Source organism: Salmo salar, chromosome ssa01 (assembly GCF_905237065.1).
Source record: "Salmo salar chromosome ssa01, Ssal_v3.1, whole genome shotgun sequence".
Taxonomy (NCBI): Eukaryota; Metazoa; Chordata; class Actinopteri; order Salmoniformes; family Salmonidae; genus Salmo; species Salmo salar.
Genome location: NC_059442.1, coordinates 142,339,707 through 142,353,918, shown reverse-complemented (window position 1 = coordinate 142,353,918; position 14,212 = coordinate 142,339,707). Strand labels below are relative to the sequence as shown.

Genomic DNA, 14,212 nt, shown 5'->3' with positions numbered 1-14,212 from the left:
GAATATGTGCAAGTAAGTACTATACTGTGATTTTACTATCATATCAGTACTGGATAGACACATTACAATACTGTAATCCAGTGTATTGTGTCTCAACATATTGACTGCTCTAGGTCTATGTCCTATTGTCTTGTCTGCTTCAGAGAGTCTTGGAGCTGGATGCTGCTGCAATTCAGTACGTTTATATTTACATTGATGAGGCTGGCTTCAACCTGGGGACGGAACATGATTGGCCACCGTGTCATTGTGAATGTCCCTGGACAGCGTTGAGGGAATATCACCATGTGCGCAGCCATTAGCCAGCAAGGCGTCCTCCATCACCATGCCAACCTTGGTCCCTACAACGCCGCCGTTCTCATCACATTCCTTGCACACACTACATGGCTTCCTCATTCCAGCCGAGCAGAGGGGTGGACCAGAGCAGCCCAGGTATGTTGTCATCTGGGACAACTGGAGTTTCCACCGGGCTGCTCTGGTCCGCAACCGGTTCATCGACCACCCATAATTTGTTGTTCTATACCTTCCACCATATTCCCCATTCCTAAACCCAATTGAAGAGTTTTTTTCCGGCATGGCGGTGTGACCGCCATCCCCTCGCACGCATTTCTCTTCTCCAGGCAATGGAGGATGCATGTGGTGAAACTGATGTGGGGGCTTTCAGTGGCTGGATCCGTCAGTCCAGAAGATTCTTTCCCTGCTGTTTAGCCAGGGAGAACATCGCTTGTGATGTAGATGAGGTGCTGTGGCCAGACCAAAATAGCAGGCAGGATGCAGCCTAATGTCTTTTTTCTTACATTTTGCAATTGTTTTTGTCTTTTGTGTTTAGAGTTTTGAAAGAATGAGCCACTTTCATTTGTTTTTTTGTACAGAAAACCCTTTATCTTACTGAATGTTTTCTCCTGTTGGGTATGGAAAGTGTTACATACAAAACACAAGTGTTCAAAAATAGTGCATTTTGGAAATAAATAAATGTTTTTGTTACTGTATTGCATTTGTGTGTGTTTATTCATGTATATTTGAGTAGGTATACATTACTGTAACATTATTTTATAACTGGCTACAGTGTAACACTGAAAATGCAAAAGGCATAAACCTACTGATGGGATATTCATAGTAGTGTTTTGTGCTGAGCACATCAGTGTGTTGTTGGTTGGTAGACAGATCTATTCATATGACGTGTGTGTGTGTGTGTGTGTCATTTTGATGCAAAAAAAAAACATTTTGGAAAGAGAAAACAGTTTTGAACGCAGTGTTTGCTTTTTGCTAGAGATTTGTAGAGGTTTGTGTTTTGTGTTTAGAGTTTTGGGAAAATGGTCCAAAGATTCAGCAAACGTAATGCATATTTTCCTTCTAATCTAGCTCAAGCCACCGAGATATGCTGTGAGGAGGAATGTATTGAATGATCTAAGTGGCTAGCACTTCACTGTGTATGAGCCATCTAGCTTCTCACCACAATGTTGTAATGCTACAGAGTATAGAGGCCTGGAGGAGGTTTTGAACAAGGAGAAAAAAAGTGCAAATGAATTCTGGCTTGTTTCCTGAGCACGGGGATCAATAACGGCAAGTAGGCTGAGCTCTCACCCATCTGATTCATATCTTATTTTTTTTCTGCTTTTCAGCTCGAAATACAAGGCAAGATGCTAACCGTATATTCGCAGGCAGACATAGCAGGTGTTTCCTCAATACATGCAGAAAGAATAACAGCATGAATTGGCTATTATAATGCGATAGCTATCACCATCTCGTGACGTACGTGGCGCACAATGGCCTGTGCCAATCTTTTTCTAAAAAGCTCATAGGAATTCATGAAAACGTTATTTGATGAATAAACCTGCAATGAAGATCTTGCATGGACATAATGTGCACAAAAGTCACATAGTAATACAAGGCATTGTTATATAGACACAGTGTACAAACCATTAGGAACACCTGCTCTTTCCATGACTAAGGGGGCGGTTTCACGGACACAGGTTAAGCCTAATCCAAAACTAAATTGTACATTTAAACTGGACTAAGTGAAATTCCATTTCTCAAACATGGTTTAAAATAGTCTTAGACTTGACCTAGTCTAGATTTAAAAAATCTGATTTCCAGAAGGACGTTTAGAGTTCATCTAGATCTAAGTGAAGGCTTAAATTAAACCTGGCCTAGAGGCAGGTTTAACTTCCGATTAATGGATGTTGGCCCCGCAGGTTGACCTTGGCAATGGAGGAAAATTGATTACCTGGACTATTTCAATGATGATCAAAGATCACCAAGGCCAGACAAAAGAGCTGTTATAGACAGGAGCAACCCACTGAATGATTTTGATGAAATCATGTTCTGTAATCGTTTCCATATGTACAAAGAAAATTCAGCTGACATTATTTGTTTTCTTGAGCCAAGGCTTTATCTGACTCTCTTTGGGGAAGGCCCATCCCTTCTTCCCTACAAGTACTGTTCCCCTTGAGGTTTTTGGGATCTGGAACCTTCCATCATGAAACAGGAGATTTGTGTGGTGTAAGTGAACTAACTGTATGCAGAATAGTCCACAAAGTCTACAATGCTATATGTGAACTGAAAGACAATTATATCAAGTTCCCAGATGCTGCTGACTGAGCCAACTACAAGGTAGAGTTCTATGAATATGGGAACTTTCCTGGAGTCATTGGCTGTATAGATGAATGTCATATTCCCATCAAGTTTCCCTCTACAGCAGATGCTGAGGAGTACAGGAATCGTAAAAACTGGTTCTCAAAAGATTTACAGAGTATGTGCAGTTCTCCAACATTGTTGCATGTTGGAAAGGTGCAATTTATTTTCCAAAACTCCTCTTGTATGCTCAGCTTGAAGGTGGATAACATAGTGGAATCATACTTGGTGACAGTGGGTATGAACAGACCAACTTCTTGTTCAGTCCCTATCGGCATGCAATAAAACCTGAGCAACAACGGTACAACCAAGCTCAAATCCGAACCAGGGGTGTAATGGAGCACATGTTTAGTGTATAGATTAGTCATTTCTAGTGTCTCAGAAGCACATTGCGCTTTCAACCAAGATATGGCAATGCCATAATTGCAACAGCAGTGCTTCACAATTACCTCAAACAGTATGGCTGCCCAGATCAATTACCCTCAAACAGTATGGCTGCCCAGATCAATTACCCTCAAACAGCATGGCTGCCCAGATCAATTACCCTCAAACAGCATGGCTGCCCAGATCAATTAACCTCAAACAGCATGGCTGCCCAGATCAATTACCCTCAAACAGCATGGCTGCCCAGATCAATTACCCTCAAACAGCATGGCTGCCCAGATCAATTAACCTCAAACAGCATGGCTGCCCAGATCAATTACCCTCAAACAGCATGGCTGCCCAGATCAATTACCCTCAAACAGCATGGCTGCCCAGATCAATTACCCTCAAACAGCATGGCTGCCCAGATCAATTACCCTCAAACAGCATGGCTGCCCAGATCAATTAACCTCAAACAGCATGGCTGCCCAGATCAATTACCCTCAAACAGCATGGCTGCCCAGATCAATTACCCTCAAACAGCATGGCTGCCCAGATCAATTACCCTCAAACAGCATGGCTGCCCAGATCAATTACCCTCAAACAGCATGGCTGCCCAGATCCTTGCATTGAAGATGTTCCAATGGTTAAGGCAAAAGTGACAAAAATGGACTAGCCTGCAAAGATGCTTTTGCTATGCAGTACTTCTCACAACAAAGATAGCCCAAGTGGAAATATCAGGACCTCGAACTGGTGCTGGTTCAAGAAAAACATTGGTACTGCTGGTGCTTCATGTTTCTCTCCTCCTCATTCATAACCAACAAAACATGAAGGATTTGCATCTTCATATCATGCTCTTCTTTTAAATACATTAGTTTGCGCTCATGAAATTCCATGGTCAGTTTCTCATGCATGCTCAGCCTCTTTGTCTTTGTCCTCCGGCCTGAGTTAGTGACACAATCTTCCCTCCTTGCTTCTGCAGATGTAGTGGGCTGACCTTCATCCTGTATTATCCCCAATAAGCTATGGTGATCATCTGCCTCTAGAAAATTATTGCATTGCTGCATTAGAGAACATTATTTCTTCAAGAGTTACATTTTTATTATGGGAGTGCATGAGTTGACTGACAACATTACATATTAAATTAATGTGTCCTACCAAACGAAGATTGGAACGGTCCCCTATCTCAACTGTGCAAATGGTCATTATCAGGGATACCGTCCAGGGGTTGCTGGCTATCAATGATCCCAGTCAACAAGTCCCCAAGCTCAACTGTCTCTGGTCTTACCAGTCTTGAAACGCTCCCTACAAGCAACAGCATTTGTCTTCTTTAAGTTTATTTTATGTTTTTCTACAGGACCTTAGAAAGTAAAGACATTATAGAAAATATATTAGTAATTATGTATGATATTGTTTGTGTTATATTTTTGTCACACAAATACATTTAGGCTCCACTGTGTTGTGTTACACAAGAAAACAAACATTTCAAAGTGACTCTGATTTGTAAAAGTGGGCCAACAATAAATACAGCATCTTACCTGATGTTGTTGTAGCGTCCTTCTGTTTACTTTTTCATTTGAGTTGAATTCATTCCAAATGGTGGTCCATGCATTATTTTTCTTGTTTTCTGTTGATGAACCATGCTCTTTGTTCTAGATAATTGGGTGGTTCGACACAATTAGCTTCAAAAGGGATTTTTCAAAGTCACAAAAATTATTTTGATGTTTTCTTTTACCTCAGTCCATTGTTTGGTTTAGGTGACTTGCTCCAATTCCACACAATGCTTATCTATTAGTGTCCCATCCCTGGTTTTTGAAGAATCCTCAGGTCAGCACCAAGTGCACATCGTTAATTTAATTAGGCTTTACAAAGATGAACTGGTTAGTCCTTACTTACCTTAGTCTGGAACTCATTAGTCTAGAACTAATTAATCTGAAGTTAAGTAACATCTCAGGAAGCAATTTTTTACATCGGATTAATTTAAGTAGAATTAGCCTAGTCCTAACTTAAATTTAACTCTGTACACGAAACCGCCCCACAGACTGACCAGGTGAATTCACTTGAAACCTATGACCCCTTATTGATGTAACTTGTTAAATCCACTTCAATCAGTGTAGATGAATGGGAGGAGACAGATTAATCCTTAAGAGTCTATTGACGCACCTGTGCATCGATCTAATTAACATAATAAAACAATTCCCACCACATCCGCCTATGTTGGCCTTCCGTATCTGCGGTGGAAAGTGGCAGAGCTACAGCACTGCTTGTCAGACCAGGAGACATCCCGAAAATCTGTCTTCTCCAGAAAACGTCTGTAGCTTCTGAATGGTTTGGCCTACTAACTATGGAAAGGGGAGCCTCCCACGAACACGATGGTGTTCTCCGTTATGCTCAACAACCCCCACAAGTGTCACAGGACTCATCTGAAGGTAACCCATACAAATTAATTGAAGTATGGAGGTAGTATTGTGCCAAAAAAAGGGGTTAAATATGTGTCAAAAAATATATACAGTTGAAGTCGGAAGTTTACATACACTTAGGTTGGAGTCAATAAAACTCGTTTTTCAACCACTCCACAAATGTCTTGTTAACAAACTATAGTTTTGGCATGTTGGTTAGGACATCTACTTTGTGCACGACACAAGTAATTTTTCCAACAATTGTTTACAGACAGATTATTTCACTTATAATTCACTCTATCACAATTCCAGTGGGTCAGAAGTTTAGGCTAATTGACATAATTTGAGTCAATTGGAGGTGTACCTGTGGATGTATTTCAAGGCCTACCTTCAAACTCAGTGCCTCTTTGCTTGACATCATGGGAAAATCAAAAGAAATCAGCCAAATACCTCATAAAAAATTGTAGACCTCCACAAGTCTGGTTCATCCTTGGGAGCAATTTCCAAACGCCTGAAGGTACCACGTTCATCTGTACAAACAATAGAACGCAAGTATAAACACCATGGGACCACGCAGTAGTCATACCTCTCAGTAAGGAGGCGCGTTCTGTCTCCTAGAATGGAATATGCTTTGGTGTGAAAAGTGCAAATCAATCCCAGAACAACAGCAAAGGACCTTGTGAAGATGCTGGAGGAAACAGGTACAAAAGAATTGATATCCACAGTAAAACGAGTCCTATATCGACATAACCTGAAAGCCCGCTCAGCAAGGAAGAAGCCACTGCTCCAAAACCGCCATAAAAAAGCCAGACTACGGTTTGCAACTGCACATGGGGACAAAGATCATACTTTTTGGAGAAATGTCCTCTGGTCTGATGAAACAAAAAAGAACTGTTTGGCCATAATGATCATTGTTATGTTTGGAGGGAAAAGGGGGAGGCTTGCAAGCCGAAGAACACCATCCCAACCGTGAAGCACAGGGGTGGCAGCATCATGTTGTGGGGGTGCTTTGCTGCAGAGGGTCTGGTGCACTTCACAAAATAGATTAAATCATGAGGAAAGAAAATGATGTGGATATATTGAAGCAACATCTCAAGACATCAATCCCTGTAGCTCAGTTGGTAGAGCATGGTGCTTGCAACGCCAGGGTTGTGGGTTCGATTCCCACGGGGGGCCAGCACAGAAAAAAAAAAAAGGTATAAAATGTATGCATTCACTACTGTAAGTCGCTCTGGACAAGAGCGTCTGCTAAATGACTAAAATGTAAAAAATGTAAGTTAAAGCTTGGTCGCAAATGGGTCTTCCAAATGGACAATGACCCCAAGCATACTTCCAAAGTTGTGGCAAAATGGCTTAAGGGTCAAAAAGTCAAGCTATTGGAGTGGCCATCACAAAGCCCTGACCTCAATCCTATAGAAAATGTGTGAGCAGAACTGAAAAAGCGTGTGCGAGCAAGGAGGCCTACAAACCTGACTCAGTTACACCAGCTCTGTCAGGAGGAATGGGCCAAAATTCACCCAACTTATTGTGGGAAGCTTGTGGAAGGCTACCCGAAACGTTTGACCCAAGTTAAACAATTTAAAGGCAATGCTACCAAATACTAATTGAGTGTATGTAAACTTCTGACCCACTGGGAATGTGATGAAAGAAATAAAAGCTCAAATAAATCTTTCTCTCTACTATTATTCTGACATTTCACATTCTTAAAATAAAGTGGTGATCCTAACTGACCTAAAACAGGGAATTTTTACTTAGATTAAATGTCAGGAATTGTGAAAAACTGAGTTTAAATGTATTTGGCTAAGGTGTATGTAAACTTCCAACTTCAACTGTATATATATATATTTTGCTATTTAGGAATGTATTATTCAATGCGTTTCTATGGGCCAAATGCAATATTTATCAAATCATTTTTGTATATTTTTTTAAAATACATACAGGGGTGCTGAAATTCAAAATCAAATATCTAAATGATCCATGGTATAAATATCTTAAAACAATTCCATATGTCAGTGTAGTAGAACACCCCCTTAGACTTTTTAGACAGATTTTTAAGCAAATTAAGACATGGATTATGTATGTGTGCAATTCAGAGGGTGAATGGGCAAGACAAAAGATTTAAGTGCCTTTGAACGGGGTGTGGTAGTAGGTGCCAGGCGCACTGATTTGTGTCAAGAATTGCACCACTGCTGGGTTTTTCACGCTCAACAGTTTCCTGTGTGTATCAAGAATGGTCCACCACCACCTAAATGACATCCATCCAACTTGACACAATTGTGGTAAGCATAGGAGTCAACATGGCCCAGCATCCCTGTGGAACGCTTTCGCCACCTTGTAGAGTCCATGCCCCGATGAATTGAGGCTGCTCTGAGGGCAAAAAAAAGGAAAGATGACAAGGTGTAGTGACACTTACTGTGACACTCTCATGGATGTCATTGATTCTGGCTTCCACTCATTGATTATGACATCCCCTGGCCCTGGGGTCACTGTAGATATGCTCTACTGTGACTGGTTACATTATGTAATAATCATAATGCAACAGTCTATTACCATTTAACAATGAAGGAAATGCAACTGTGATGTAATAATAAAATGTGTAGGCCTGGAAATAATTCCATTGATACATTTACTGCACCAGTTATTTATTTATTTAATTGAACCTTTATTTAACTTGGCAAGTCAGTTAAGAGCAAATTCTTATTTACAATGATGGCCTACCCAGTGGCGGTTCTAGACCATTTCAACTGGGGGGGCCAAGCTGGGGCCAGTTGTACTGTTAGAGGGGCCAGTTACATTAGACGTTATCGTTGTCATCCACCTCTGGCCTGCTGGCCCCCCTACCTCTGCGGAAGCACAGTTCCCGCTCAGCCCAGTCAAAACTGTTCGCTGCTCTGGCACCCCAATGGTGGAACAAGCTCCCTCACGACGCCAGGACAGCGGAGTCAATCACCACCTTCCGGAGACACCTGAAACCCCACCTCTTTAAGGAATACCTGGGATGGGATAAAGTAATCCTTCTAACCCCCCCCCCAAAAAAAAAGATATAGATGTACTATTGTAAAGTGGTTGTTCCACTGGATATCATAAGGTGAATGCACCAATTTGTAAGTCGCTCTGGATAAGAGCGTCTGCTAAATGACGTAAATGTAAAATGTCATATCGTTTTCTTCACTGCATTGCAGGCATTAATTAGCAGGCAAAAGACCATGTTCATAAGCATCATCGTTGCCACTGTCTAATAACGGATGTAAAAAAAGAATTATAGCAAAAATGAGTTATGTAAAAATTATTTCAGGGGCGCCACATTTAGGGGGGCCACAATGGGGTCCAAAAATGTTGTCACAGGGGCACTAACCCCCCCCCCCCCAGAACCGCTAGTGGGCCTACCAAAAGGCAATCGGCCTCCTGTGAGGACGGGGCCTGGGATGCAAAAAACAAATACAATATAAATATAGGACAAAACACACATCACAACAAGAGAGACACAACACTACATAAAGAGAGACTTAAGACAACAACATAACAAGGCAGAAACACATGACAACACAGTTATATTGTCTTACATTGTTAGGTGTAACAATGTAACACTCATACGAATAGCCTACACTGTAACAGTTAGGGAGATGATGTGTGATGTGCTTGGATGACAGCTGACTGTCAGTGAAAGCCACTGGCGCCTCTAGCGTCGCATCAAAGCCTGTATCAAAGAGTCTAAACAGTGCTGTAATCCCTTGCTTTGATCACGTGAGGACTCTACTTGGCCAAATGGGAAAGCGAGTCTCTCGTAAACTGCCGGCCGCCATTACATTGCTATGCGTGGTGGGCTGGCAGATAGTGCGCGACGCTGCTAGCGGCTGTTCGCGTAAGCACTCTGCACGCTCACAGACACACACAGAGTGAGAGCCACACATATTTATACATAGCCTACTCACAGACGCTTTCATACGAATATTACAGAAAAGACACTGACTGAGACATAAACAATGCCTGGAAAGGGATTCGTTGCTTCTGAATTCCTTGATGAGAAACATCGCATATAATCGACATTTTAATTGATTCTTTTTAATCAATCATAAATCTTGCTTTAAGAGGGAACACGTTTTTAAAAAGGGTATGTTTTTTTAAAGGGAGATAACGAGACTGGACTCCTGACCAGCGTGAAACATTTATTTGATCATCATAACGTCAGATAAGGATTGTCACCGTTGCTGGATTATCGTTTTCTTGGATACATTATTGCATCTACTGTTATTTCAAGCTAAACAAATATTTTAAGGTCTAACGTTAATTGCTGGGAGACTGGGAGGACATTTCGCAATGATATAAAACAGAAAGGAAGGAAGGATCTTTTTTTAACCTCGGTCTGCTGCTGCCGTTTTCCTGCTGTTGGACGGAGCATACTTTTTTTCGTTGAAGAATACGAGAACGTTTAAAATTGACACATTTAATAGCCTTTTTGGTTGCGAGACCATCAACTCTCTTGCGGTCCACCTTGGATTACCCGAGGAAAGAGCAAGCTTTATTTTTAGCCTCGCTTGTCTGCAGTCTGACGTTATTTGCAAAGTGAAACAAGGATTAAACATTCCTGTTCACAGTTGCCTGCTGTATGTGGTAGGCTACATTGTGAGGGGAACGGTGGTGTTAAGAAAGAAAGCTATTAATAGCTCATGCAATTCTCGAAAACTATCACAACTGGTGCATCAGTTTACCTTGTGGGGGCTGACGGAATCCAATTCAGATTTCTTGCATGCAATTTGCAACAGACTGGTCTTCGACACCTAAACGGTCCATTTAGTAGTGTTTAATTAGTGGATAATACACGCGTAATAAACTACAGTGTTTTTCCTATAAGAAGTTTTCGGACTAACCACGCATTTTGATGGATTTTTGCGCTCAGGAAGAAAATAATAGATCTACTTCGCATGGATTACACTATTATTTAATCATTAAAGTATCATCGGAAAGACTGGCATGGACACGGATGGACATTTCTCTCCATGGATTAAGACACGGATACATTTTAGCCTAGCCTACATGCTTTCTGCGTTTGACAATGATCAGGTTTGGATCGCCTGAGCTGGACAGTAACAATGTTCTGATCTGCGAACACACTTGGATGTCCAAAAACAAACCATTCGTTTTGGTAGGCTATACAATCAAAGGGGGTTATTGATACGTTTACAATCCTTTCTTTGAATACACCCTCTGTTCAGCCGGGTTATTTTTTTATGACAGTTGACAAAATATTTGGGCTACTTAAGGTTAGCCATTGATCTGTTAGACAATTACCCGTGTTTTGGCGGTGGTGGGGCATACTTGTGAGGGGAACAGATTTGCCACCACTGCTCGGTCTTGTTACCGATCAAGGATTTCGACATGCCCAGTACTGACGACCCGAACGGCAGACGATTATGACTACGGCAGCGAATTGGGTGGCTAACGGGGCAAGCCTTGAAGACTGCCACTCCAACCTCTTCTCTCTGGTACAGTAAAACAAATAATGGATGCACATAAAGACACACGAACGAGGCGTGATACGGTAGTAGGCACGCTTAGATCTGCACTCGCGGTACAAAGGTGAACCAATTGTCGGTGCCGTTATTAGCCAATCATTATCTCGAGCTACTGGGCCGGGAAAACGACCATATTTTATCACTAAACGTGTTATGATAATAGATACTACTTCAGAGGCTTTAACACCACATTGTTTTGTAGCCTGTTCAAATATAGGCAGCATCATAAATAGTAATATTGTCAGTTTATTATTCATGTCACACTAATTTGTAGGTCTATAATTTATATTAAATTATCCATATTATGTCACTATTGTTTTCTTTCTTAGCCAACATCAAAGGCAGCATAGTTATGTGACATTGTGTAAACACATTGAACTAGCAGACATAGGCCTACTTAAAAATCAAGACAGACCGAATAATGAAGAATAAGCTTTTTAAGATGGCTACTCAAATTTGGAACACTTTCCTCTAACTTCACTTCTCAACAACTGATTTGGAAAGAGCATTTCCACTGTAGCCTCTCAATGATTTTTTCGAGTTGGAGGGAAAATGCGAGGCATTTCTTGATGTTCTGTAAATAATTGTGTAATTGTAGCGACAGAGCATTCAACAGTAGCAGGTTATGACACAGAAGGGCAATTTGTATATCTGGATTAATATGAAACGAGAGGCATCCAAACACAAGTTATTAAACCCTTAACCCCCTGCTCAAAGTGGAGGGGAAGTAATGTGTTCCTTACTAGAAAGGAGACATGAGCATGTCTGCCAGACAGTAGTATATCTCACGTTGACAACAGAATTTCCACTTTCAAAGTCATTATTGGAAGATTATATGCAACTTTTTGCTCGGATCACCAAACAAACCTCTCATCTTACATGCATTAGCGGAATTCACAAGTTTTCTGTTATTGCCTTGAGGCTATTCCAATCATCCATATCCCAAACTTTCTTCAACATTGTTTTTCACTGAGGGAGACCTTGCACTTACTGAGTTAACGGCATTGCACTTTATACATTTTTATTTAACCTTTATTTAACTAGGCAAGTCAGTTAAGAACAAATTCTTATTTACAATGACGGGCTAGGAACACTGGATTAACTGCCTTGTTCAGGGGCAGAACGACAGATTTTTTTTTACCTTGTCAGCTCAGGGATTCAATCTAGCAACCTTTTGGTTACTGGCCCAATGCTCTAACCACTAGGCTACCTGCCGCCCCATGCACTAAAGGCATGTGGATTAGATTGAGTTTGGGCATGGGGTCAGGAGCCACAACAACAATAGGGGTCTTGGGGGCGTTTTAGATTATGATGCTGGTAGTCATGTTCAGATATAGCTGCAGTATGCCTCTGACACGACACTGTTTACAGTCAAGCTCTCAGTGTGGTTTGTGAGGGTTTGTGGCAGCAGGTGAGCCATTCCACCAATTCAGCCAGCGAGTGTGGGTGGAGAGGAGGGAAACCTTTGCCGGAGATTTATCCCATGCCGTGCAAATTCAGAAAAGCCCTCCTGATTGATTTACTGCTCTCTGTTGTTGGTATACATGAATTTAATCCGATCAAATCTCAGTGCTTTTAGTGTAGTCAACAGAGCTCCTCTGTCAGGCTCGCTCTCTCTCAGCGCAGCTGTGGAAACAGAGTAAAACAGTGATTATGTTTTCGTCAACTTTCTAAGCACTGTGTTTTTCCTCCAAAAGACTCCCCCCTCCATTATCATGCTGTGCAGAGGGCTGGCAAGGCTACATGCCTTCTCTGTCTGTGTGTAAACAGCTTTAGAAAGGTGAGAGAGAAGAGCTACTTCTGCTTGTTGTTCAGTTAGTCACTGTGATGACTGTTAGATAGTCAGTCAGATGAACACTAATGACAAACCAGAGGCTTGTTAGGGAGGGAGAGAGATGGGGAGATCACTCACTCCAGAGTGCTAAGGTCAAATAGAAAAGCTGCAATTTAGAGTTATGTTTTCATATGCTATTGCTATTATATCACTACTAATACTTATATTATGGCAATTGTGTACAATCGTATTTGTCACTTGTCTGGTTGTGTTTACATGGGTGACAATTTTCTGTGGATAAGTTATGGGTAAATGTTTTCACTCCTCGGTCTCAGGGTGCTTTACCAGTGAAAGCCCTTTTCTGACAGTTTGTTGAGCGGAATTCCACTGTGTAATAACCTTGTCCGAATTATTTACTACGTTATCACGTCAATAAAATAACAACCAAGTATAGTACTAGGCAGCATGTCTTTATTAAAAACAGATTACTGTCAGCCTATTTCCATTGCACTGTGAGATATTTCACATTTACGTTTTAGTCATTTAGCAGACACTCTTATCCAGAGCGACTTACAGGAGCAATTAGGTTTAGGTGCCTTGCTCAATGGCACATCGACAGACTTTTCACCTAGTTGGTTCGGGATTCGAACGAGCAAACTTTCGGCCCAACCGCTAGACACATCTCTTTCACATTCATCTCAGCATCATTAATAGCTGGTAGGACAGAAAAAGCTGATATCTCAGAGAAGAAATGAACTGGGAAGCTAGGAGCATAAGAAAGAGGGATGAAGACAGAAGTTAAGCAGTCTTGTTTGAAGCAGAAGAATGTGTCTTTCTATTGCTGGGGAAAAAAAGTGGTTTGAGAGTGAGAGAGTGAGCGGAGCAGGGAATCTGTTTTCCTTTTAGGAAAGTATTATGTTTGATGTGCATTTCCTGAGCACTAGCCTCGGCCCATTTGAGAGAAAGAAAGAGAGAGGAAGAAAGAAAGAGCGAGAGAGAGAGCATGGCCGTAACTCTGTAGGCTGGGCAGGTTCTTTACAATGACTCATGCCCGAGTCACTGCTGAAATATGAAACGCAGGGAGCATCAGCGTGTGCACACACATACACCCTAACACACGCACAGGGGGAAGCAAACACAGAGACAAGTTTGCAAAAACACACAAAAACATATCATATCATACTCATGGACATATTCACAAACACACTAGGACATACACACAGGGACATGTACGCGTGTACAAACAGGTTGGATTCTCTTGCTTTAATTAAAAGAGTTCTCCTGTCCCCCAGACAGGGCTGCGGGGAGTGAAACACTGGTAATTAAGTGTCGTCAAGTGGAGTTATAATGTGATCAGCTAAGAGGTGCTCATTAGACAAACTGTATTCCAATAGAGCTCCATGCATGTATAATGATAACCAACCGCGAAAGATCGAGAGAGAGGGGAGTAAAATAAGAAATGGGCTGGGTAATACAATTGAACAGGAGGGCCCACTATATTTAGGTAACTTAGTGTCCCTGCTCAGAAGGAG

At 41.5% G+C, this 14,212-nt stretch overlaps 1 protein-coding gene across 3 annotated transcripts in view; it reads left to right on the top strand.

Moving 5' to 3' along the window:
- Nucleotides 1-9,252: 9,252 nt before the first annotated feature.
- The window catches only part of LOC106566935 (mediator of RNA polymerase II transcription subunit 13-like), a 138,642-nt gene continuing 133,682 nt past the window's right edge, over nt 9,253-14,212 (top strand). For 2 of the 3 annotated variants that reach the window (XM_014135564.2, XM_014135550.2), the window contains exon 1: nt 9,254-10,876. In XM_014135564.2, coding sequence (XP_013991039.1) covers nt 10,805-10,876 — 72 coding nt within the window. In that variant the 5' untranslated portion in view covers nt 9,254-10,804. Of the gene's footprint in view, nt 10,877-14,212 lie in introns of all 3 variants that reach the window. The other variant, XM_014135556.2, reaches the window with a different exon arrangement.